The sequence below is a fragment of the Pseudophryne corroboree genome, chromosome 4 (assembly GCF_028390025.1).
Source record: "Pseudophryne corroboree isolate aPseCor3 chromosome 4, aPseCor3.hap2, whole genome shotgun sequence".
Classification (NCBI taxonomy): Eukaryota; Metazoa; Chordata; class Amphibia; order Anura; family Myobatrachidae; genus Pseudophryne; species Pseudophryne corroboree.
The window spans coordinates 206,847,258-206,874,073 of record NC_086447.1 but is presented as its reverse complement, the minus strand read 5'-3'; the positions used below and the strand labels follow the sequence as shown (position 1 = coordinate 206,874,073).

The 26,816-nt window shown below is 45.4% G+C and overlaps 1 protein-coding gene across 2 annotated transcripts in view; it reads right to left on the bottom strand.

Moving 5' to 3' along the window:
* The window catches only part of LOC134909210 (coagulation factor X-like), a 91,375-nt gene that overhangs the window by 15,096 nt on the left and 49,463 nt on the right, over positions 1-26,816 (bottom strand). For both annotated transcript variants that reach the window (XM_063915861.1, XM_063915862.1), the window contains 6 exons: positions 11,334-11,401; positions 9,740-9,894; positions 7,490-7,514; positions 3,837-3,950; positions 2,361-2,495; positions 1,525-2,153 (listed from right to left, as the gene is read on the bottom strand). In XM_063915861.1, coding sequence (XP_063771931.1) covers positions 1,525-2,153; positions 2,361-2,495; positions 3,837-3,950; positions 7,490-7,514; positions 9,740-9,894; positions 11,334-11,397 — 1,122 coding nt within the window. In that variant the 5' untranslated portion in view covers positions 11,398-11,401. The remainder of the gene's footprint in view (positions 1-1,524; positions 2,154-2,360; positions 2,496-3,836; positions 3,951-7,489; positions 7,515-9,739; positions 9,895-11,333; positions 11,402-26,816) is intronic.

Genomic DNA, 26,816 nt, shown 5'->3' with positions numbered 1-26,816 from the left:
CAAGGAAGTTGTACAAGTATTCTGGGTTTAAGGTAGAAATTAGCAGAGCCAACTCAATAATCATAAAACAGTGTCAGAAACACATAAACTAATCACAGGAGAGTTGAGGGTGACAACAAAGAATGTTTGGTTTTGATTTTAAAAAGTATTGCAACTGTTTGTTCTACACGGGTGATCACTTGCTAGCTAGTTTTAGCAGCCGTGCAAACGCTATGCCGCCGCCCACTGGGGAGTGTATTTTAGCTTAGCAGAAGTGCGAACGCTTGTGCAGCCGAGCTCTGCAAAAACAGTTTGTGCAGTTTCTGAGTAGCTCTGAACCTACTCAGCGCTTGCGATCACTTCAGCCTATTCGTGTCCGGATTTGACGTCATACACCCGCCCAGCCATGCCTGCATTTTTTCAGACACGCCTGCGTTTTTGCAAACACTCCCTGAAAATGGTCAGTTGACACCCAGAAATGCCCCCTTCCTGTCAATCGTCTTGCGGCCGTCAGTGCGAAGAAAAACTTTGCTAGAACCTGAGCACAACCACAAAGGGCTTTGTACCCACAGATCGCGCGTGCGCATTGCAGAGCATACGCATGCGCATAAATGCCGTTTTTTCATCTGATCGCTGCGCTGCGAAAATCGCCAGCGAGCGATCAACTCGGAATGGCCCCCTATATCAGACGCAGGGGGTCAATTGAGAGAATGCACTGATTTCTTGCTGTCGCACTAGCTATCAGTAAACATTCCTATTGTACAGTATTCACTGGGGGAAATTCAAATGTTTGAAAAGTCAGTTGGGTGTCATTTTTTTCTTATCTAATAGACCCAACCGACTTTTCAAACATTTGAATTCCTCCCACTGAGTTTAAAATCAAGTTTAATATTAGGAAAAAGCTATACAATAATGTGACTATCTATTCCTCTGTTCAGAGTATCTACACTATGGGCCTGCTTACATACAGTAGAAGCAGCAGTGATAGCACTAATATGGTAATACAGCAGGGGGCGTCATGCCTCCTACGTGCATTACTGACCTGAGCTGCGTCCAGTGACGCAGTATTGGATCATCTGCAACACCAACAGCTAGCTGCTTGACCCATGGGGTCTGCGCCGCCAAGAGGCCAGGAAATCTCCATCTTCTGACAGATCATGGCCTTGTCCCTCCCCCACAATGACAGCAACACGCCTCCTTTTTTTAGAAACGGAGGCTGTCACCGCCCTCTCATCGCCCCCAAACAGCATCAGGCTGTCAATCACTGACAGTCTGATGCCGCCTTGCACCCGCTGTCACACACCCATACTGCACATGCGCAATATGGGGCCAGCGCATGCGCAAAGTACTGAACAATGGTACTTTGCGGCATGCGCCACTTATGCATTGGGGCATGAATAAGGCCCCATATATAAAGAATGCTGTATTTTCTGATATAAGTTGAGCTTTCATTAATAGTAAAGACCACTATGTATGTGTGTACACACACACACACACACACACACACACACACACAAATATGTCTGTCTCTATGGATTTACACACCTGCCAGGGGCACTGTCCCAGCTCGCAGCGCATCCCACCGACTATCCGAGTTCCATCTTCAACACCCAGTACATGTCCAATAGAGTCTTCATTTAAAGTACTTTGATCCACAGATTCACCACCCGCAGTACTGTCCTTATTGTCTGTCTTATTTGTTGAGCCATACAGAGTTTTATTGACACTACCACTTTCATTAGGACTAATGAACCTGGCTGTTCCAGTTAAGTCTTGAGAAGTGCCATTGTCAACAGGTTTGTCCATTGCTTGCGGGCATGCAGTCTCATTTGTGGGGGGCATTTCTATGCTATCATTTAAACGCCTTGGCATTGGCATCATAGCTGTTGTATTAGGATTGCATGCAGTCTCATTTGTGAGGAGCATGTCTATGCTATCATTTAAACGCCTTGGCGTTGGCATCATAGCTGTTGTATTAGGATTGCATGCAGTCTCATTTGTGAGGAGCATGTCTATGCTATCATTTAAATGCCTTGGTGTGGGCATCATAGCTGTTGTATTAGGATGAGAATTCTCTGTGCCAATGGTGTCAGAAGTGGGATGTTCTAGAGATTCTAAGTCTGGATCGAGCAGAGAGCGTGAGGAACTGGACATCAGTCCACAAGGAAAACGATCTGGAAATGAAAGAAATATATGGCTTGTGTCCATGAGGCTTCCAATAGTTAGAACTGAACAAACATGGCACTATTAAGGCCTTTATGGTTAAAAATAGTTGTTAACTAAATATATTACAGTATATCTCCATTTTCTATTGTAAGCATTAATAAGTTATCATGTTAGACTTGCTGAAATAGTATGAGCTAAGCAAAGCTGACACCTACCAGATATGACACATTTCTTGCCATCCTCTTCTAGCGTGTACCCTCGTGCACAGGAGCATTTCACGCTGAGTGACCGGGCAGTATCTGTACAGTACTGCCAGCAACCTCCATTGTTGTACCAGCACTCATACCGCACTGCAATAAAGGCATGCTACAATTTACAATAATACAGTAGAATGTACATGCGTAAAAATGGTTTAACCTTGGCTTTCTTCAAGTTCAGTGTAAAATATCTCTCCTACCACAATCGTTAACAGTTCTACACAAAGGGCGGTAGGACAGCTGGGAAAGTCATGGAGATAACAGGCAAATGGATTTTATTTGATAGTAGTATTTAGGTATTTTCAATGTGAGACAAACAAGTATTGTGTCTAGGACAACACTGTTCAAGGGACCATATAGAATTATTTGTAGGTAATTTTAGAATTGGTTTATATATATATTTTTTCAGTTATATGACTTTAAAATCCATTTTATTCTCCTGATAAATAATGGAGGCAAGGTTTTCAGTGGAGGGTTATACGTGTGTGGGTTGTGCAATCATGGCTGTCAGAAAACTGGAGCCACAACCTCACCAATATTATTGGGGCAATTAAATGCAAATATGAGATGAAGTGAGTGATGTTGGGCTACTGTAACAATAACTACAATACAACTGCTAGATCAGTGTTTCCCAACCACGGTCCTCAAGGCACACTAACAGTCCTGGTTTTAGTGATATCCAGGCTTGAACACAGGTGACTTAATTAGTACCTCAGTTATTTTGATTTAACCATCTGTGCTGAAGCCTGGATATCACTAAAACCTGCACTGTTGGTGTGCCTTGAGGACCGCGGTTGGGAATGCCTGCGCTAGATGGACCACTCGACTGTTGTGTGAATGGTAGAGTTACTATAACCAAAACTATAATAACTGAAGTATTACTACAATACTGGTGATATGTATTATGGGCCTAATTCAGACCTGATTGCAGCAGCAAATCTGTTACCTAATGGGCAAAACCATGTGCACTGCAGGTGGGGCAGATACAACATGTGCAGAGAGAGTTAGATTGGGGTGGGTTATATTGTTTCTGTGCAGGGTAAATACTGTCTGCTTTATTTTTACACTGCACTTTAGATTTCAGTTTGAACACACCCTACCCAAATCTAACTCTCTCTGCACATGTTATATCTGCCTCCCCTGCAGTGCACATGGTTTTGCCATTAGCTAACAAATTTTCTGCTGCAATCAGATTTCAATTAGGCCCAATGTTTTGTCTCTGTGGTTGGTTAATGGTGAATATGGAGTAAAGGTTTCTATTATGCCAACACCATTTACAGTATAAGGCCAATAAGAACACACTGATGAGAGGGTAATAACTTAGGGTAACATCAGACAGTACAAGCATTTACATTCAGAAAATGCGATGCTTGTTTTTTTGAGGATTGATAAAAACATTTCTACAACCAATCACAGAAAAAATATATTCCTCACCATTTTCACAGTGCCTCCCAGTGTAACGCGGGGGACACAGGCATGTGTAAGTGTAGTGATACTGCTGGCAGATCCCCCCATTAATGCATGGATTTTCTTTACATGGACTGAGGTCTAAAAAGAGGCAATAGCATTTGTGTTCAAATTAGATATACAACAGTTTCCAGCATATAGATCATATATAAATGGAATAAAAGGTAACATATGGCAGACTGTAATAATGTCCGTATATAAGCTTTTTTATTAAATACACTGCTCAAAAAAATAAAGGGAACACTTAAACAACACAATGTAACTCCAAGTCAATCACACTTCTGTGAAATCAAACTGTCCACTTAGGAGCAACACTGATTGACAATCAATTTCACATGTTGTTGTGCAAATGGAATAGACAACAGGTGGAAATTATAGGCAATTAGCCATACTTGCCTACTTTTGAAAAAGTATTTCAGGGAGATTATGAAAGTGACACCTATCAGCGCGGACGCGTACTGCTACATCTGAGAGGCGTGTCATGAAAATGACTTACATCCAAATGTAAATGAGTCCCAAAGTTAGTAAAAGACGCTGATATTTCGCAGGATTTGTTCATGTATTGTGTTTTGCAAGAGGTTCCATATACTATAAGTGGCCATGAGAAACATTATTTAAAATGCATGTAGCCATAGGGATCATTGTGCTTTATAACCAATACAGGGAAATGGCACTGATGATCCCATTTGAATGTATATATCTCTGATTTCTTTTCCCCCCCTAGAATGTAAGAGCTACATAATGGTGATAAGGTGTAATCAGGAAGATTGCAGGACTATTCAGGGAGTGAGGGAGATTGCTGCTATTTCAGGGAGTCTCCTGCAGAATGAGGGAGGGTTGGCAACTATGCAATTAGCAAGACACCCCCAATAAAGGAGTTGTTCTGCAGGTGGTGACAACAGACCACTTCTCAGCTCCTATGCTTTCTGGCTGATGTTTTGGTCACTTTTGAAAGCTGGCGGTGCTTTCACTCAAGTGGTAGCATGAGACGGAGTCTACAACCCACACAAGTGGCTCAGGTAGTGCAGCTCATCCAGGATGGCACATCAATGCGAGCTGTGGCAAGAAGGTTTGCTGTGTCTGTCAGCGTAGTGTCCAGAGCATGGAGGCGCTACCAGGAGATGTGGAGGAGGCCGTAGGAGAGCAACAGGACCGCTACCTCCGCCTTTGTGCAAGGAGGAACAGGAGGAGCACTGCCAGAGCCCTGCAAAACGACCTCCAGCAAGCCACAAATGTGCATGTGTCTACTCAAACGATCAGAAACAGACTCCATGAGGGTGGTATGAGGGCCCGACGTCCACAGGTGGGGGTTGTGCTTACAGCCCAACACCGTGCAGGACGTTTGGCATTTGCCAGAGAACAACAAGATTGGCAAATTCACCACTGGTGCCCTGTGCTCTTCACAGATGAAAGCAGGTTTTCACTGAGCACATGTGACAGAGTCTGGAGACACCAAGGAGAACGTTCAGTAATGGTGTGGGGTGGCATTTCTTTAGGGGGCCGCACAGCCCTCCATGTGCTCGCCAGAGGTAGCCTGACTGCCATTAGGTACCAAGATGAGATCCTCAGACCCCTTGTGAGACCATATGCTGGTGTGGTTGGCCCTGGGTTCCTCCTAATGCAAGACAATGCTGGACCTCATGTGGCTGGAGTGTGTCAGCAGTTCCTGCAAGACGAAGGCATTGATGCTATGGACTGGCCCGCCCGTTCCCCAGACCTGAATCCAATTGAGCACATCTGGGACATCATGTCTCGCTCCATCCACCAACTGACTGTCCAGGAGTTGGCGGATGCTTTAGTCCAGGTCTGGGAGGAGATACCCCAGGAGACCATCCGCCACCTCATCAGGAGCATGCCCAGGCATTGTAGGGAGGTCATACAGGCACGTGGAGGCCACACACACTACTGAGCCTCATTTTGACTTGTTTTAAGGACATTACATCAAAGTTGGATCAGCCTGTAGTGTGTTTTTCCACTTTAATTTTGAGTGTGACTCCAAATCCAGACCTCCATGGGTTAATAAATTTGATTTCTATTGATAATTTTTGTGTGATTTTGTTGTCAGCACATTCAACTATGTAAAGAACAAAGTATTTAATAAGGATATTTAATTCATTCAGATCTAGGATGTGTTATTTTAGTGTTCCCTTTATTTTTTTGAGCAGTGTATAACAGCATAATTAATTTAATGATCATTTAAGGCTAGCATGTTGTACCATGGGCCTTAATTAATATGGATCACATCAGCGATGTGATCACATACTAAAGTATTTATGCCCAGTGTGAACGCACAGGATCCGTATTGCACGTGCACACACAGTGAGATGCAGAGCAGCATGACGTCATGACATCACGTGCACTCTGCTGCAAGAAATAAGGAAACTTTATTATTTATTTAGTGTTTATTGTGGTTTAGTGCACGTGATGTCATGATGTCACGCCATGCCGCTTAAATCCGATACTGTATGGTTGGCGTAGTGGTTAAGATTGCTCCCTCACAGCCCTGATGTTATCAGCTCAATTCCTGACTACAGCATTATCTGTGTGGAGTTTGTATGTTTTAAACATGTTTTGAGGGTATCCTCTGCGTGCTCTGGTTCCCTCCCACACTCTAAAAACATACTGGTAGGTTACTTGGCTTCTGACAATAAAGGTAATCCTAATGTGTATATATAGGTCCATGTGATAGGAAATATGGATTGTAAGCACCACTGATGTGAATGTCTGTAATATATGTGTGCTATATCAGGGCCAGATTAACAATAGGGTGGCTGGAGCTCCAGCTCCAGGCCTCCACATACACATAGGCCCATCATCATGACCAGGTCTGCCATCAGAAATTGTGGGTCCCGGGACTGACAAAATAAACAGGGTTCCTCCCTCCCAAAAAAGATTCTGCCACACTGCTCCACCCCTATGTGATGTCATACATTGTGACATTACATATAGATGGAACGTTGCGGACATACAGGAATGGTTCACAGAGAGCTGATACACAGGGAAGGCTTGTTTTAAGAAGTCCTCCATGAGCATCAGCCTGCTGTTGATTCACAGACTGGTGCAGCTTGGCAGGCATTGGCGGTAGGAGCCAGTGGTGGGCCCCCTTCTCTGTAAGGGCCCGGGACACCAGTCCCCACAGTCCCCCCCTGATGGCTGCCCTGGTCATGACAGTATGATGATGACCAGCCATCATATTATATCTATTAAGAGATCTATTTCTATTTTTCCCACAAAATGATGCTTGTATTGTAGGGGAGTACATGCCCATATGGCTCTGGCCACACCCACACAGCACTTATCACACCTCCCCAGTTCTAACAATAGGCCCTTGAATATCTTCAGCCCAAGTCCCATGTGGTCCTTAATCCGGCCTTGTGCTATATAAATACCTCGACCCTGCTCCCCCCGTCGTTCACTTGCCGGCATCGGCAAGTGTGTATGTACTTGCCGATGCTGGTTCCCTGCCGGGTCCCCTAAGCAGCCAATATCGCCGGGTACCCACATCGGCTAGTGTGTACCCTGCTTTACTTAGTACCACTAATGACACATTCTAAGCTCTAGCAAAATCAATGTTAGACAATATTTGGTATTACAATATTTTATCTATCTATGTCACTCACCTTTATAATGAAACCAAAACTCTGTCTGCAAAGCAAATAAAGAAAAAAAAATGACAAAATGTTGCTAAAGCACTAGTAGCATATAGCGGCCGCTCCTACCTTTTTAGGTACAGTAAGGGGGACTGCCACTACCCATGCCAGAGAGGAGAGGGGATCCGGTCTGAAGATCGACACCGTCTAGGTCGACAATGTTTAGGTCGCCCACATAGGTCGACAGTCACTAGGTCGACAGGGCTGGAAGGTCGACAGGGTTTCTAGGTCGACATGTGCTAGGTCGACAGGTCAAAAGGTCGACATGAGGTTTTTTTAACACATTTTTTAACTTTTTAATACTTAACGATCCACGTGGACTACGATTGGAACGGTAATCTGTGCCGAGCGAAGCGGTAGCAGAGCGAGGCAACTTGCCCGAAGCATGGCGAGTGAAGCGAGCCATGCGAGGGGACACGGTGCACTAATTCGGCTTCCCAGTCACTGTACGAAGAAAATGACACAAAAACAAACAAACCTCATGTCGACCTTTTGACCTGTCAACCTAGCACATGTTGACCTAGAAACCCTGTCGACCTTCCAAACCTGTCGACCTAGTGACTGTCGACCTATAGTGGTCGACCTAAACATTGTTGAGCTAGACACTGTCGATTTGATAATCCACACCCGAGGAGAGTCACGGGTCCCTACACAATGGAACTGACAGGCACCAGGACTGACGCATGTGCACAAGCGGCGGCTTGAGTGCGCATGCGCCAATCCCTGGTCTCTATGGACTACATCGGCTGCAACCCATAGAAGCTGTGTTGGGATGACGACCAGGCAGGGAGTGGCTTCCTATAGGAAGCTAGCTCTCTGCTAATCTCAACCCGGTCTTGCAGTTCCGGAGGGAGGAAACACCTCCCAATGGGACTGCCTTGTCTGTCTGTTACTGACAGGGAGGACTTCCAACAGGAAGTCACTGCCAGTCACAGTGAAGCCAGTGCAGTCACGGACTGCATCTGGCTACACTGACAATGAGTGGGTGGCGGATATTACCTGGGGGAGCTGCAGTCCTGTAGCCCAAAGGTAAAATCCTCCCCAGACAAAAACACATAGGAATTTATTTAATGTGTACAAACGTGCTATAGTGTAATCCATGGCAACTAGATTTTTGCTGCCAATTTTATAAGGCAGTTTAAAAAAAAAAAAGCAAACTTCTGGTTTGTGCACATTATTTCCCCAAAATTCATCCTTATGCATTATTACGGAATAACTAAATTCAAAAATTATGTAGCGTAACACAAATCTTTATAAGGAATACCACAATTTACTGGAATACTGTTAATACTTGAAATACAGTATGACATCTGCCTTAAATTGCCTGTTGAAGTTGCATACATAGCCTGGAGGGAGAATAAATAGTAAATTGCAGTAAATTGCGTAACAGTAGCCCATAGAGGGGATTAATATTGAAGGACATGGTGCACACAAATTTCTGATAGCTCACAAGTTAAATATATGAATATGGTATATAAGGTTGGGTGTTCAAATCCATTACTTGAAGTGTTCTGAAAGTATGTGTAAGTTTGACAATAAATACTAGTGCACACCTACTTCGAAGCTTTCCTTTCTGGGAGATGTACGGAGAGGTGAAGCAGGTGGACGGTGACAAGGGTGGGGCCAGGCTAATTGTGTCATTAGGCCCCACCCCCTCATGGGGAAACCAGTGTGAGTGGCTAACATTTACATATGGGTGGGGCTAAATTGAATAATTAGCATACAACTGCATCATTAGGCCCCACCCCATCCGTCAGTTCTGCAGATTCCTTGTATTCATCTCTGAATTCTGCCCACTTCACTATGATTGTGTCATTAGGCCCCACCCCCTCATGGGGAAACCAGTGTGAGTGGCTAACATTTACATATGGGTGGGGCTAAATTGATTAAATTGCATACAACTGCATCATTGGGCCCCACCCCCTCCGTCAGTTCTGCAGATTCCTTGTATTCATCTCTGAATTCTGCCCACTTCACTATGAAGTAAGCAGAATGCGGGAGGGGTGCCTACTCTTCCAGGGGTGCGGGGGACTACCCAAAAAACAATGTGTCTCCCGCAGTACCCAGAAGAGTAAGCAAGTATGAGCTATTGTCTGATTTCTATTTTATACTGGCATCTGCACTTTATGACTAAATAATCCCCAGATCCATGTAATATCTGTTCCTGAGATCTGAGTCTTGTCATTCTCTTCTGCCCTTTGCTCTGTGTGTTATACTGACCGTTTTCTCCTGGGATTTAAAGATTTCTCGAGCCTCCTCTTTAGAACACGTCTCTTCATAACATTCCCGCTCTAGATTTCCTGGGAGTATTTCCTCTAGAAAATTATTAGCACGTTTCTGCAGTACATGATGAGCTTTCTCTCTGCCTATAAACACTGAGGGGTATACAGACAAAATATTCTAGTTGGTGTACATGAAGTTAATCCCACAATGCACTTTGAAAAACAGACGCATAATAAATCTAGCCCATAGTACATAATCCTCTATACCAGGGGTGGGGAACCTCCGGCCCACCCGCTTCTGCCAGTGAGACACGCTGCCGCTCAGTCCGGCGGCAGCGTGTCTCAGCTGTCAGGACAGGGAGGAGAGCGGCGGCGGCGTGTAGGACTTCAAACCAGCCGCCGGTTCGTGAGCCAATCAGAGCTCGCGGACCAGCAGCCAATCAGGAGCCGCGGCTGCCGGTCCGCAAGCTCTGATTGGCTCTCGAACCGGCGGCTGGTTTGAAGTCCTACATGCCGCCGCCCGACAGCCGCACTCTCCTCCCTGTCCACACGAGAAACGCCGCAGAATGCAGCAGCACGGGGGGAGGGGGGGATTTGTATACCTGGCACTGTGAGGGGCATTTGTATACCTGGCACTGTGAGGGGCATTTGTATACCTGGCACTGTGAGGGGCAGTTGTATATCTGGCACTGTGGGGGCATTTGTATACTTGGCACTGTGGGGGTATCTGTATACCTGGCACTGTGGGGGGCATTTGTATACCTGGCACTGTGAGGGGAATTTGTATACCTGGCACTGTGAGGGGCATTTGTATACCTGGCACTGTGAGAGGCATTTGTATACCTGGCACTGTGAGGGGCATTTGTATACCTGGCACTGTGGGGGGATTTCTATACCTGGCACTGTGGGGGCATTTGTATACCTGGCACTGTGAGGGGCATTTGTATACCTGGCACTGTGGGGGGCATTTGTATACTTGGCACTGTGGGGGGATTTGTATACCTGGCACTGTGGGGGGATTTGTATACCTGGCACTGTGGGGGGCATTTGTATACTTGGCACTGTGGGGGCCATTTGTATACCTGGCACTGTGGGTGGCATCTGTATACCTGGCACTGTGGGGGCATTTGTATACCTGGCATGGTGAGGGGCATTTGTATACCTGGCACTGTGGGGGCATTTGTATACCTGGCACTGTGGGGGCAATTGTGGATCTGGCACTGCACTATTGGGGGCATATGTGTATCACGTCCCATTTTAACTCGCCACACCCATTTTTTTGGCGCAGTACCTCTAAGGGGCAGACCTACTGGGGGGTAGGGTAATTTTTTAAGTTGAGAATTTTTGTATGGCCCCCGAAGGATTTTATAAGTATCCAAATGGCCCTCGGTAAAAAAAAGGTTCCCCACCCCTGCTATAAAGCATTGACTTCCCCAGGTCAATGGTGATAATTCACAAGTAAGTTATACATTCACATTTAATAGAGCATTTGAAACTGCTAAATTGGGTTAAAACCCAACATATATATATATATATATATATATATATATATATATATATATATCCTTATGTAAGAAAACACAGTAATGTACCTGAGAAACAGGATGAGGTAGACAGCAGAAACAGTGTGACAGACAGAAAGTGTCTCATCTTCATGTACCTAGAATACATGAAATCCATCATTTACTGTGTGTAACAACAATGGTATGTGACCACAAGAAATGCTGCTCTATCCATGTGTACCCTGTGAACTTCATCAGTGACCTTATATACTAGAAAGGTGTGTGCCATCTATCGCCATGTTCTAAACAGCCACTTGTTTTAATTATTTTTCACATTAATGTATGAGCATAGTGGCTTTCCTGAGAATCGAAAAATAGGTTGTATTCTTGATGCTCAAAATGGTATACACAATGGCCCTCATTCCAAGTTGATCGCTCGCTAGCTTCTTTTAGCAGCAATGCAAACGCTAAGCCGCCGCCCTCTGGGAGTGTATCTTTGCTTAGCAGAAGTGCGAACGAAAGGATAGCAGTTTTGCTGTTAAATATTTTCATGCCGTTTCTGAGTAGCTCCAGACCTACTCCTACCTTGTGATCACTGCAGACAGTTTGGTTCCTGTTTGACGTCACAAACACGCCCTGCGTTCAGCCAGCCACTCCCCCTTTTCCCCAGGCACGCCTGCATTTTCATCTGACACGCCTGCGTTTTTTAGCACACTCCCGGAAAACGGCCAGTTACCTCCCAGAAACACCCCTTTCCTGTCAATCACTCACCGATCAGCAGTGCGACTGAAAAGCACCGCTAGACCTTGTGTAAAACTGCATAGTTTTGTGTCAAAGTACTTCGCGCGTGTGCACTGCGGCCCATACGCATGCGCAAAAATGCAGATTTTTAGCCTGATCGCTGCGCTGCGAACGAAAGCAGCTAACGAACAACTCAGAATGAGGGCCAATATGTGGTATATTTTTTTACATATTTAGAAGTTATGTATGGTAGTGGATGGCAGCATTCCTTCCTGAATATGTGTGGAAGTCAGTGGCAGCTCCTACCCTACTCTATGTACAGTTCACAGACGCTGGGACCCAGCGTATGCGTGGAAGTGGTGACGGTACTGAGCATGCACGAAAACCACGGCTTCTATGGGCTGCATCAATTGCAGTCCATAGAAGCCAGCTAGGTCTTATGATGCAGGGCAGAGCCGTCCCTAACCAATATGATGCCCTAGGCAAAATTTTGGCTGGTGCCCCCTAGCACCACCACCGCTGTTTCCGCCTCTGACCTTGCCCCTCTTTACCAGCACCATCACCCTTCACCTATAGCAGTCCTTATTTTGGTGTTTGTACCCCCTATATTTTAAATAGGAACAGTTCGCACATTTGGCGCACAGCCCAAAAAGGGGTGTGTTTTTGCTGGCAAGGGGCATGGCCACACAATAATAACCCCAATTCCAATTACGCCACACAGTACTGCAACTTTATTCACATTTGATCATGCGATAGTGTCCATAATTCATATTACATCCCACAGCAGTAGCACTTTACCTTATAAACGTTACTCCTCACAGTAGAGCTCCTTATTCACATTACACCACACTGAATTGCTCCTTATTCACATTACACTACACTCTCTATTGCTCTTTATTCACATTAGATGACACAGTAGTGCCCTTTCTATATGCAACGCCACATAGTAGAGCACCTTTTACACATAATGCCACACAGTAATGCATTTATAAACATAATTCCACACAGTAATGCCCCATACACATGAGACACATTAATGTCCTTATAAACGTAATGCGCCTTACATATTATGACAACCTTTATTAATGCCCTTTTACACATAATGTCCCTTACACATATGCCGCTCATTATTAATGCCCTTATACACATAATGACACACATAATGTTCCTTACACATGTTGCACATTATTAATGCCCTTATACACATAATGACACACATAGTGCCCCCTACACATTTGCTGCACATTATTAGTGCCCCTATACACATAACGACACACACGCAGTAGTACTCTGTTACACATATGCCACACATTATTAATGCCTTTATACACATAATGACACACATAGTGCCCCTTACACATATGTTGCACATTATTAATGCATTTTTACATGACACACATAATGCTCCTTACACATATTCTGAACACTATTGCACAACCAACCCACTCACATGCACACAGCACTCACACTGCCACTAACACTGTGATCTCTGACTCTGCTTGGATACAGATGTGTCCTCATAAATCTTGCCTCAATGCTAACGTCGGGCGCCTTTTTTATGAAAATGCATCTTATTTACATTGGTATGTGGCTAGGATGCACAAGCAGCTTCTACTAATTAAACTGATATGCAGCATGCCTATATACTGTGTGAGACTGTGACTGTATCTGCATATGAAATGCTACACACAGAATATAGGCATGCCGCATATCATTTTAATCAGCAGAAGCTGCTGATGCCCCTAGGCATATCAAATGCCTTAGGCAATTGCCTAGTTTGCCTATGCCTATGGCCGGCTCTGATGCAGGGAGCTGGCTTCCTACAGGACGTTAGCTCTCTGCTAATCGCAGCGCAGTCTGGCAGTTCCAGAGAGAGGAAACACCTCCCAATGGGACTGCCTTGTGTGTCTGTGACTTACAGGTAGGACTTCCAATAGGAAGTCACTGCCAGTCACAGTGAAGCTAGTGCAGTCTCACGGACTGCATCTGACTTCACTAACAGCGAGGTGAGTGGTGGATTTGGGGGGCTGCAGTCCTGCAGCACATAGGTATAAACCACCACTGGCTGTAATGGATGTCACGGCCCTTGCTGAATATATGTGGTAGAATATGGCACGTTCCTTGCTGAATATGAGGCATATTCATCATGCTAATCATCGGTCGCTGGGAGGCACCCAATTATTAACATTCTGACTCACCGATAGTGCCGGAGCACTTCATCATTGCTCTGGCATGGAGACAGCTAATGCAAAAATCATCTGTCTCCACAAATTTTATACTGCTACCAGGGTTCAAGCAGGTGCACAAGTCCTCGGCATCTGGCAGAAAATAAAGGACAGAGGCGGAGGGATCCAGGAGGACCCTTGATTGCAATCTGGACCTGCTTCCCATAGGTAAGCAGCAGGGGTGAGGGAGCATTTGCCATCTGAAGATGGCATACAGTATGTTCCCGCAGTCAAGCTCAGAAAATATTGTATTTCCGGAGCTTGATGAATGAGGTCCCCATACTAGTGTGTGGGGATGCCGTGTCAGCTAGGGAAAGAAGAGATATCTGTGATACTATATCTCCTGTATTATCTTCATGACGAATGGACCCAAAACTTAAATTCCACAAAAGTAGGTGAAAATGTTAAATTCCACAAAAGTAGGTGAAAATTAAGTGATGATGAACATGCCCCTAAGTGTGGTAGTGGATAGAAGTGTTCCTTGCTGAATATGTGTGGTAGCGGATGGCAGCACTCCTTGCCCAATATGTGTGATAAGGGGATGACAGCATTCAGTCATCTTGAGGTTTTAGCTTGCTCTCATGCATCACTTATTGTGTTTCCAATGTTTATATCAGTAAGCCCTGGCTAAAATCCATAAATAAATCCAGAATCCACCTAGTCTTGGTTATCAGCACCATTACCTCAAACCTGTCAGGCTATATCAATATATTCCTCAAGGAAGGCGCCTAGCAGGGCCGGGTCAGGGGCTTTTTGCACCCCGTGCGGCAATAGGGGGTGTGGCTTCATACAGGGGGCATGGTCAGTTACGCCCCCTTACAGTAGTAGCGCCGCTGAAATGATGTGTGGTGCGCAATGACGTCATCGCGCACAGCACAGCAAAGGTCCTCTCCACAAAGGGAAACTAGACCTTCACAGTGGGCAGCGGCAGCGGGACACAGCGGGCAGCGGGGGGCACAGCAACAGCGGATCTTGTCCTGGTGCGGCGCCCTCCGGAAGGCGGCGCCCCAGGCAAAAGTCCTGCTTGCCCGTGGCAAGATCCGCTACTGGCGCCTAGCACCGAACACAAATGTACAGTATGAGATAGGCAAGGACAAACATGTAGTTTAAGTGTCTCATTTAAATGTACATATCTTCTTCAGATCATGAAGGAGTTATTACCAACCCCATAAATGCCACCTTTTCCTAAAGAGTGTCGAAGTCGAAAAATATTGCAGTACACACGTACAAACTACACACAGATGGCCTCCATGCGCGTACTTGTTCTACCGTGCGTGCGCATATTCGCAATTTGCGTATGGTCGCTCCCGCGGTCCTGCGTATTAGCGCGTGGTATGAGTATTTACGGTAATGTTTGTAGTCGCATGGAAAAGCCATACAAACACATTACATATTTAATCCAAATAGTGCACAATGTACACATAGTCTCCCTGCATCACACCAGCAAGTTACAATAGTTTAAATGGTATCAGAACAAAGGGATTCACCTTTACAGGATAGGAGGGGACAGAACAAGGTTATAAGGTGGTGTTTGGTATCCAGCTGTAGGGTATTTTAAGGGCAATATTCCGGTGTTGGTTTGCAGAAGATCGCACGCTCCTGCGAATAGTTATGCGCAGGAGCAGAATATAAATATTAACTGTGTTTACTGTACATTTGATATGCGGCGGGAACCCAGAGGAGATCACCTGCAAGTGCACCTGGAACAGACATCGCCCACCTATTCAAACCAACCTATGACCTCTCCTGTACTGTAAATGACCATCCCTGTGTCCAATGGACAAAGAGTTTACAGTATCCATTGTGTTAGGTTTTGGAATATTGTATAAAAGAGCCAGCTGCATGCCCAGCCACACACAGACTCTGAAGGTCATCTACCTTGATGACTGAGGACCAGACTGGGAAGCGCAGGCGAAACCAAACACGTATGTACCATTGATTGTAGCCCTTTTTCTATTGTATTGTATTGTGTTGTTTATATTGTAACCCCCTGCAAGTAAAGAACCATTGGTGGGTTAGACCCCAACATAGTTTTGATTTACAATTGGTGTCGTCTCCCATTTCCTTGCTAAGGTTTAAAGTGTATTTACAGCCACTCGGGCTGCTGCATTGTGCTAACAGCGTATAGGCCTGTGTACGCAAACTGCGTAGTCACTACGCCCTTTCGGCGTACGTACGTACGTACGCAGAGTTCGTACACTGTACGATCTTGTGTACGTAAGGTTGATGAACAATATAAGGGTGAAAGGTTAATTACAGCGGCCGCAGCGGCTCAATATTAAAGTGTATCAAGTGTGTTTAAAGTATAAGCTTTTTAGTCCTGTAAGTAAACCGATGTTTACAATTGGGGGCTCCTCGGGTTTTCACATGCTCACAGCCTAACAGGTTATAGCAGACTTAATCTATCAGCAAAGGGCTAAAAGTTATCCTACGTAACCTTTTCCTGGTCGGTGGATGTGCTGAAAATCCTATTTGTGTGCTGTTAGATTACGTCTGCTCTGTCTGGTCTGCAGAGGTGCTGATAGAACCCGTAAAACAGGAAAAAAGCTATTTAAAAATCTGTGAATTTTTTTATGGGCGCCAAAAGCATACACAAAGGGCACCGATACTTTGCATACCCTCTCACATTGTTGCCGAAAGATTTAGATTGCTAGATTTGTTTAGGTCTGTGTGAAATCAGATACATTTGTTGCTATATAGTTAAATTTGAAATAAAAGTGTTTAAGGAAGTAAATATAAAGCACAACACGCAGGTCTGGCCCTGTCGTTAAAGATTACACAGAACAAGCAGTTGTGCTTGTGAGCGAGTATAGTTAGCATTGCTCACATTTATAGAGTTGTATGACTTGTTTTATTGCATACGCACATTGGTACACATGGTACGGAATGGGAGGACAGCGTACAAAAACGTGCACGTGGCGCAAGGCCGCACACGTGGCATAAGGGTACGCACGGTTGCGTAATTACGCAAGCTTGCGTAGGGTTGTGTGCGCATAATAAAACCACACGATAGTTTTGTTCAGTTAAAAGGTGGGACAGTAGCCATGTTACAATAGCACATAACTACCCGGTTTCAAAAGCAGATTAGTATAAAACTTTTGTTTAAACTGTATTGCCTCTGGGGGTAAAGCTGCCGATCAGAACGAGTGAAAATTTTCTGTACAGAAAAACAAAGCGTATTTGAGTGAGTGAAAGCGGGAGTGAGTGGGTTGAACCCCGGAATTCGGGATCCCGTTCGGTACACCAAGTGAGTGGAGGCTTGGCGGCGTGAGGCGGCTGACTCACGTTAGTATAGGATTTGGAATACGTAAGTCATGAGGAGACTTACACAGGAGCATGGTAGGGAAGTGTGATTGTGACCCATATAGTTTTGTTGATAATGCTCCGGCTGAGGTTTCGCAGCTTGTGATTCGATTGCAGTGGTCATAAGGTGGATAGGTAACAAGTACCTATACGCTGTGCGATTGGACCGCGCATTTGTGGGTGCGATATATAGCTCAACTTGATACCCTGTTTACAAGCTTTTGCATAAAATCGCGGTATCATTAGCGCTGAATAGAGCATACGCAAGCGTGATTTGTGTACAAGTGCATAAAGGGAGTTTTCGCTGGTCTCTCTCAGGAAAATTTCCAACGACAGATATTTACTGGAAAGGGTAAGTTACTCCTAAAAATTTCCAGTATAGGTCAATTAGGGGCCCTAAGTTGGGTACATCGCCTTCGTTATCGACAGTGTATGGTAGTACCGGCCAACGTGGGCGAGAGTGGGTGAAAGCTCTCAGAGAACTTTCACCGTCTGCTTATATTGAGTATTTTGGTGTTTGTGGGAAAAGGCCCACAATTATGGGAGCCAGTTGCTCAACTAGGGGACGTTTGGTAGCCAGGGTTCATGTTCAAGAGACGCGGCCCAAGGGGTCAGCGAGGTTTATTATGTGTGGAAAATATGGTCCACACACTAAAGTTTATTGTGACGAATGAGTACGTATGACTGACAACGATAGGGTATCATTCCCTAGGGTGGGCAGCTTTGAACCAGAGGTACTGCAGAATGTAGGCAGTAAAATATGTCTGCTTAAATCCAGAAAACAATATGTCTGCTTAAATCCAGAAAACAAAGGATTAGACATAACGATTTAAAACTGTGGCAACAAGAGGGGGAGATGCAAAGGGAACAAACTCGCAAAGCAAGTTCCAAACCTAGCAGGAATGAGGACACAAACACACCATTATCGACACAGGTCGAGAGGGAAGAGATGGCTACAGTTAATGGTATATCTATGAATGATAGTAGAATGTAAGAGAAATGTATTAACCCTAATTTTTGCAAGATGTATCCTGTTTTGAAGTCTTTTCAAGGTTATAGGTCACAGGAAGATGAAGGACCCAGCCAAATCGCAGCTCTCATTCAGGCAGTCGCCTTGCAGGAAACTCAGGTGGGGCCTGTCCATCCAGTTAGAGCAGTAACAGTATTCCCCACTGAAAGAACTGGTGAGATCACAGCTACTGGTAAGTGTGAGACGGGTCATTGCACAGAGACAACAACACCTTACAGAAAACAGATTAGGAACGGAATGGTAGGATTACATCCTGTCTTGGAAATAGTAACTCCTAATGGGGGGAACCGATAGCCAGGGAGTAATCCTCACCAGGAATAATGCAATGTATTGCCCGTGGTCCAGAGCTGAGGTCAATCATTTCAGAATTCCCCGATCCCCGGAAGCATTTAGCCAGATGTCAGAAGTTTATCAGAGATCTGGGTAATGCTCATGAACCAGCTAACAAAGATTGGCGGATATTTTTGAAAGCGTGCCTACCCCCTAATATTGACACCCAAAAATGTATCACTGATTGTAGATTAGAGTCGAATAGTCCTATGACTGATGAATACAATCAGGAGAATGTGGAACGAATTAACAAGCAACTAGAGTTGTATTTCCCCACTACTGTTAAGTGGAGAAGAATTTTCTCCATAAAACAGAGAGAAAATGAAATGGCATCTGAATATTTCCATCGGGCCCTGCAAATAATGGATAGATACGTTGGGATATCAGATACAGGGAACGATGCGAATTACAGGGAGGTGGCTGTCTCTGTGCTAATGAACGGACTCAATAAGACAGTAAGGGACAGGGTACAAACATCTTTGCCTAATTGGAGAGGGGCCACAGTAGCTTGTCTTAGAGAGTGCGCAATTGAACACCACAAGAATATTGCTAAGCGCAGAAAACAACAGGAGGGAAAACTGATGACAATAAGTTTACAGGCTCTGACAGGAAAGCCCCATCAGACCAAACCCCAGACCCCTGCTGTTTGGAAAAGACAGAGAATATGTTACATTTGTAGAAAGGAAGGACATTTTGTTAGAGACTGTAAGAGTAGTAGAACACATAGTCAATATAGACCCCTAGACAGAGAAAACAAGCCACATTATTAAACACACAGACGGGATCAAGGGACATATAGTAAGGAATCACGATCCATATAGAAAACACAGATTCGGCTAATGGGAAGAACGGAATAAATGCAACTTTACCCTTTTTACAAAAACTTGCTGGGGTTAAGATGAGGCCTCTAAACTTTTGCTTCTTTCTCTAGCAGAAATGGCCCCTGATTAACTTAACAGGAGTTTTGTTAGAGATGGTAAACATATAGCGTGCTCCCGCCCAGGAAGCACAAAGTATGTTGGATACCCACGAAGACTAATGTTGCATTTCACGGTTCTAGATGCATGTCCATCACAGGTAGAGGAAATTATCTCACAGATACCGGGTTCCCTACGAACTTAGGATGGACAGGACACTGGATTGATGGCTGGGATAGTCCCAGTAGAGATATGACACATAGAATTTATTTTTTAAGGGGTATAGACAGTAGAGAATCACTTCCCCATAGTGTCCAATCCAGTTGTCAAATTTTATAAAATCCTCTTTGCCTCTACAAACTTATCTGTTACTAACCTCTATGTGATTTTTCTTCAAAGTTTTCTCCTCATCTCTTACGTTCACCGACAGGAGGGTACAATACATGGACCCGATTACAGTTCAAACGCCACATGCCTACTCGGTCTGTCAGAGTTCTGCTCAAATCCAGTATATCTCACCAGAACAAGGACACCAGTATTTACGCAGTGTGCCTGGTCATGCATAAAGGGTGAAGAATGAGAATACTGGTGAAGGGAGACTGTGTACAGACACCAATATGCATGATGGTGTGACAGCCTGTTGGTGAATGCCAAACCTGACATTTTCTTTTTGTATTTACTATTTTTCCCCTCTCTCCTCTCATCCAGAGACGGTTTACTTCACACAACTGATAACACACAACAGTTAAACACATTCAAAATTTGTGCTCCCTACAGGAAAAGGCAGTCTGGAGGGCAAAGGGGTATGGCCAGGAGTCCTCAGGACTTTGGACAGGTGGACACGGTAAGCCAGTAGCCCTCAGAGCATATCTTCCAAGTCTAGCTGAGGTGGCACACGGTCTGACTCATCTAGGCAAAGAGGGTATGTACAAGTTGGTAAGAGCCTACTGGTGTGCACCAGGATTCTCTTCTCATGCAGGTAAGAGAGCAATGACATGTTTTACTTGCTTGGGGAAGAATATTGGAAAGACAATACCAACAGAGCCATCCCATATCCCTCCGACAGATGGACCTTTTCAGGTAATACAATTGACTTCATACAGTTACTACCCTGTAGGAATTTGAAATATGTGTTAGTTTGTATTGACGTATTTTCCAATTGGGTAAAAGCGTTCCCTGCTGCCACAAATACTGCTACGTTCACTGCAAAGAAAATTGTGCAGGAATTTGTGTGTAGATATGGTATCCCTAGAGTAATTGAAAGTGATAGGGGTACCAACTTTACAGGTGAAGTCTTTCAGGTCATGTGCAAACTGATGGGAATTAATAGCAAGCTGCATACTCCGTACCGGCCACAGGCGAGTGCAAAGGTAGAGAGAGTGAACAGCACTATTAAGAACAAGCTGAGCAAATTAATGGCTGAAACTGGTGGATTGTTGTGGCCAGAAGCTTTGCCCAGTGGCGTAACTAGAAATTTTTCTCCCCCAAGCCAAAAAATCCTTCGGCGCCCCCCCATACACCCCGTAATTGGCACTAGCAAAGGTAGAAAAATGCGCGCGCCGCAGGCGCGCGCTGGCAAAAAGGGGGGGGGTGGCTTTGTCGGAATGGGCGTGGCATTGCGTGGAGGGCGTGGCATTGCAGGAAAAGACTACCGTATACCCCAGTTTTGCAACCTGCACGCCCAGACGTTGGCCACCACAGGAAAGAAAAATAATCCTGATTCATGCCCCTTACATTATTTGTCATTTTTCCTCCTTATAGTAATGCCCAGTATACATTATTCCACATACTGCAATGGCTCTTAGACATTATTCCACACACAATCAGTGATCGCGCTGAGCCAAAAAAAAAAAACGTGGGTCCCAGGGACCCTTCACTTTTAAAAATTGGGGTCCTACCGGTCTTTTTCTGGGTCCCATCGGAATGAAGGTTCTTATTAATTTTAATCTTGTTTGGACACTACAAAAGTGTTGCAAGATGGGGGGGATGGGGTGACAATGCTGCTGGGCTGAGTAGCATGCAGGACACCCTGCAGAGCTGTAACTAGACATTTTGGTGCCCTTGGGCAGAAAGTGAATTGGTGTTAGACCACTTAGACCATAAAGAACAGGTAGTGCGCGCCGTAGGCGCGCCGCAAAATTTTAGGGGCGTGGCTTCATAGGGAAGGGGCGTGACCACATAATAGTGTCAATTCACATTACACCACACAGTAGTGGCGCTTATACACATTGCACCAGGTAGAACCTCCTATGCACACTGATCCAGGTAGATCACGTCATACACTTTGCACCAGGTACAGCACGTCATACACTTTGCACCAGGTACAGCACGTCATACACTTTGCACCAGGTAGAGCACGTTATCATACACATTGCCGCTAGGTAGAGCACGTTATCATACACAGTGCGCCAGGTAGAACACGTTATACACACTGCGCCAGGTAGAGCACGTTATCATACACATTGCGCCAGGTAGAGCATGTTATCATACACATTGCCGCTAGGTAGAGCAAGTTATCATACACATTGCATCAGGTAGAGCATGTTATCATACACATTGCCGCTAGGTAGAGCAAGTTATCATACACATTGCCGCTAGGTAGAGCAAGTTATCATACACATTGCGACAGGTAGAACACGTTATTATACACAATGCGCCTGGTAGAGCACGTTATTATACACATTGCACTAGGTAGAGCACGTTATCATACACATTGCGCCTGGTAGAGCACGTTATTATACACATTGCACCAGGTAGAGCACGTTATCATACACATTGCGCCAGGTAGAACACGTTATCATACACATTGCGCCAGGTAGAGCACGTTATCATACACATTGCGCCAGGTAGAACACGTTATTATACACATTGCGCCAGGTAGAACACGTTATTATACACAATGCGCCTGGTAGAGCACGCTATTATACACAATGCGCCTGGTAGAGCACTGAGGCACATTGCAGTAACCACTCACTTATCACCTCCAGTTGCACGAAGGGGCCGTTTGACACAAGTGGTTCCGCCCCCAGCAGCAACTCACTGACACTCACCATTTTTTCTGACAGCACAGTGCAGTGAGTGCACTGGCACAAGTAGCCAGCCTGCGCCTGTAGTAGCCGCAGCCTGGAGGAGCTCTATGTGAAATCGCAAGCAGAGGCTCTTCTCTGGCAAGAAGGAGCTCGTCCAATCGCTTCCCCTGACGGGCTGGCCACTGCTAAATATACCGATAATCAGTTCCAACTGTGTAAAGTAGTGGAGCCCCAGGTGCAATGGGAAAGTCAGTGTCACTGCACAGCTGTACTGATTACTGGTATATTTAGCAGTGGCCAGCCCGTCAGGGGAAGCGATCGGAGGAGCTCCTTCTTGCCAGCCTCTGCTTGCGATTTCACAGATAGCTCCTTCATGCTGCTGCGCCGGCTGGCTACTTGTGCCAGTGCACTCACTGCACTGTGCTGTCAGAAAAATGGTGTCAGTGAGGCCCTGACACTCTGAGCGGCCTCACATTGCACACACGGAGCTTGCAGCCCCCGGACATCCCGCATCTGCACCAGCTACTCCAGGTGAAGCGGGGCGATGCAGCACTGTCTACTGCTTACCTACAGCGGGAGCTGCGCAGCCCGGCCGGCTCCTGCTGGAAGGTAGTTGTCGGGTCTCGGTGGGGCGTTGAGCGGGTCCCGGGTAGGGGGGTGGCGGCGGGCAGATCCGGAGCTGTACTCCCAGTCGCAGAGGAGGGTGCTGGCGGGAGAGCGGCAGTGGAGCCGGATGAGCGGGGCCAGTCTGTCAGCCCTGCAGCACAGATTCATGTGCTGGCGGGGAGCAGGATTCAAAGCGGGAGATGCTGCAGGCTGTAATTGGATGGAGACTACAGGAGGTGATTGGCCGAGGAAACAGCCAGTCACCTCCTGCATTCCGCTGACAGGCTTAACACATGCAAACACATATTCAGATGAGCGCGTCCTGTGGGACCCGCTCATCTTCTAAATGTGAGTCCCGGGCGGCTGTTTCTGGGTAAAATACGCGCCATAGCGCGTTTTTGCGATCACTGACAATAATGCACATGACACAATATGCACACACCGTAATGCCCCCTACACATTATGCCACACACCGTAATGCCCCCGACACATTATGCCACACACCGTAATGCCTGTGACACATTATGACAGGAATCGCAATGCCCGTTATACATTATGCTACACACTGCAATAGAGATGAGCGGGTTCGGTTCCTCTGAATCCGAACCCGCCCGAACTTCATGTTTTTTTACATGGGTCCGAGCGACTCGGATCTTCCCGCCTTGCTCGGTTAACCCGAGCGCGCCCGAACGTCATCATCACGCTGTCGGATTCTCGCGAGGCTCGGATTCTATTGCGAGACTCGGATTCTATATAAGGAGCCGTACGTCGCCGCCATTTTCACACGTGCATTGAGATTGATAGGGAGAGGACGTGGCTGGCGTCCTCTCCGTTTAGAAATAGATAGGAGAGTGAGAGTGAGACACTTCATTTACTGGAGCTTAGGAGGAGTACTCAGAGAGTGCAGAATTTTGCTGATAGTAGTTAGTTAGTTATACTAGTGACTGACCAGTGAGACCACCAGTGCAGTTTTATTATTATTTAATATAATCCGTTCTCTGCCTGAAAAAAACGATACACAGTGACTCAGTCACATACCATATCTGTGCTCAGCCCAGTGTGCTGCATCATCTATGTATAATATCTGACTGTGCTCACACAGCTTAATTGTGGGGGAGACTGGGGAGCAGTTATAGGTTATAGCAGGAGCCAGGAGTACATATTAAACAGTGCACACTTTTGCTGCCAGAGTGCCACTGCCAGTGTGACTGACCAGTGACCTGACCACACTGACCACCAGTATATTGTGATTGTCTGCCTGAAAAAGTTAAACACTCGTTGTGTGACTTGTGTGGTGTTTTTTTATTCTATAAAAAACTCATTCTGCTGACAGACAGTGTCCAGCAGGTCTGTCATTATATAATATATACCTGTCCGGCTGCAGTAGTGATATATATATATTTTTTATATCATTATTTATCATCCAGTCTATACTAGCAGCAGACACAGTACGGTAGTTCACGGCTGTAGCTACCTCTGTGTCGGCACTCGGCAGTCCATCCATAATTGTATACCACCTACCCGTGGTTTTTTTTTTCTTTCTTCTTTATACATACTACATCTCATTATCATCCAGTCTATATTAGCAGCAGACACAGTACAGTACGGTAGTCCACGGCTGTAGCTATCTCTGTGTCGGCACTCGGCAGTCCATCCATAATTGTATACCACCACCTACCCGTGGTTTTTTTTTCTTTCTTCTTTATACATACTACATCTCATTATCATCCAGTCTATATTAGCAGCAGACACAGTACGGTAGTCCACGGCTGTAGCTACCTCTGTGTCGGCACTCGGCAGTCCATCCATAATTGTATACCACCTACCCGTGGTTTTTTTTTCTATCTTCTTTATACATACTACATCTCATTATCAACCAGTCTATATTAGCAGCAGACACAGTACGGTAGTCCACGGCTGTAGCTACCTCTGTGTCGGCACTCGGCAGTCCATCCATAATTGTATACAACCTACCCGTGGGTTTTTTTTCTTTCTTCTTTATACATACTACATCTCATTATCATCCAGTCTATATTAGCAGCAGACACAGTACGGTAGTCCACGGCTGTAGCTACCTCTGTGTCGGCACTCGGCAGTCCATCCATAATTGTATACCACCTACCCGTGGTTTTTTTTTCTTTCTTCTTTATACATACTACATCTCATTATCATCCAGTCTATATTAGCAGCAGACACAGTACGGTAGTCCACGGCTGTAGCTACCTCTGTGTCGGCACTCGGCAGTCCATCCATAATTGTATACCACCTACCCGTGTTTTTTTTTTCTTTCTTCTTTATACATACTACATCTCATTATCAACCAGTCTATATTAGCAGCAGACACAGTACGGTAGTCCACGGCTGTAGCTACCTCTGTGTCGGCACTCGGCAGTCCATCCATAATTGTATACCACCTACCCGTGGTTTTTTTTTTCTTTCTTCTTTATACATACTACATCTCATTATCAACCAGTCTATATTAGCAGCAGACACAGTACGGTAGTCCCCGGCTGTAGCTACCTCTGTGTCGGCACTCGGCAGTCCATCCATAATTGTATACCACCTACCCGTGGTTTTTTTTTCTTTCTTCTTTATACATACTACATCTCATTATCAACCAGTCTATATTAGCAGCAGACACAGTACGGTAGTCCACGGCTGTAGCTACCTCTGTGTCGGCACTCGGCAGTCCATCCATAATTGTATACCACCTACCCGTGGTTTTTTTTTTCTTTCTTCTTTATACATACTACATCTCATTATCAACCAGTCTATATTAGCAGCAGACACAGTACGGTAGTCCACGGCTGTAGCTACCTCTGTGTCGGCACTCGGCAGTCCATCCATAATTGTATACCACCTACCCGTGGTTTTTTTTTTCTTTCTTCTTTATACATACTACATCTCATTATCATCCAGTCTATATTAGCAGCAGACACAGTACGGTAGTCCACGGCTGTAGCTACCTCTGTGCCGGCACTCGGCAGTCCATCCATAATTGTATACTAGTGTCCATCCATCTCCATTGTTTACCTGAGGTGCCTTTTAGTTGTGCCTATTAAAATATGGAGAACAAAAATGTTGAGGTTCCAAAATTAGGGAAAGATCAAGATCCACTTCCACCTCGTGCTGAAGCTGCTGCCACTAGTCATGGCCGAGACGATGAAATGCCAGCAACGTCGTCTGCCAAGGCCGATGCCCAATGTCATAGTACAGAGCATGTCAAATCCAAAACACCAAATATCAGTAAAAAAAGGACTCCAAAACCTAAAATAAAATTGTCGGAGGAGAAGCGTAAACTTGCCAATATGCCATTTACCACACGGAGTGGCAAGGAACGGCTGAGGCCCTGGCCTATGTTCATGGCTAGTGGTTCAGCTTCACATGAGAAT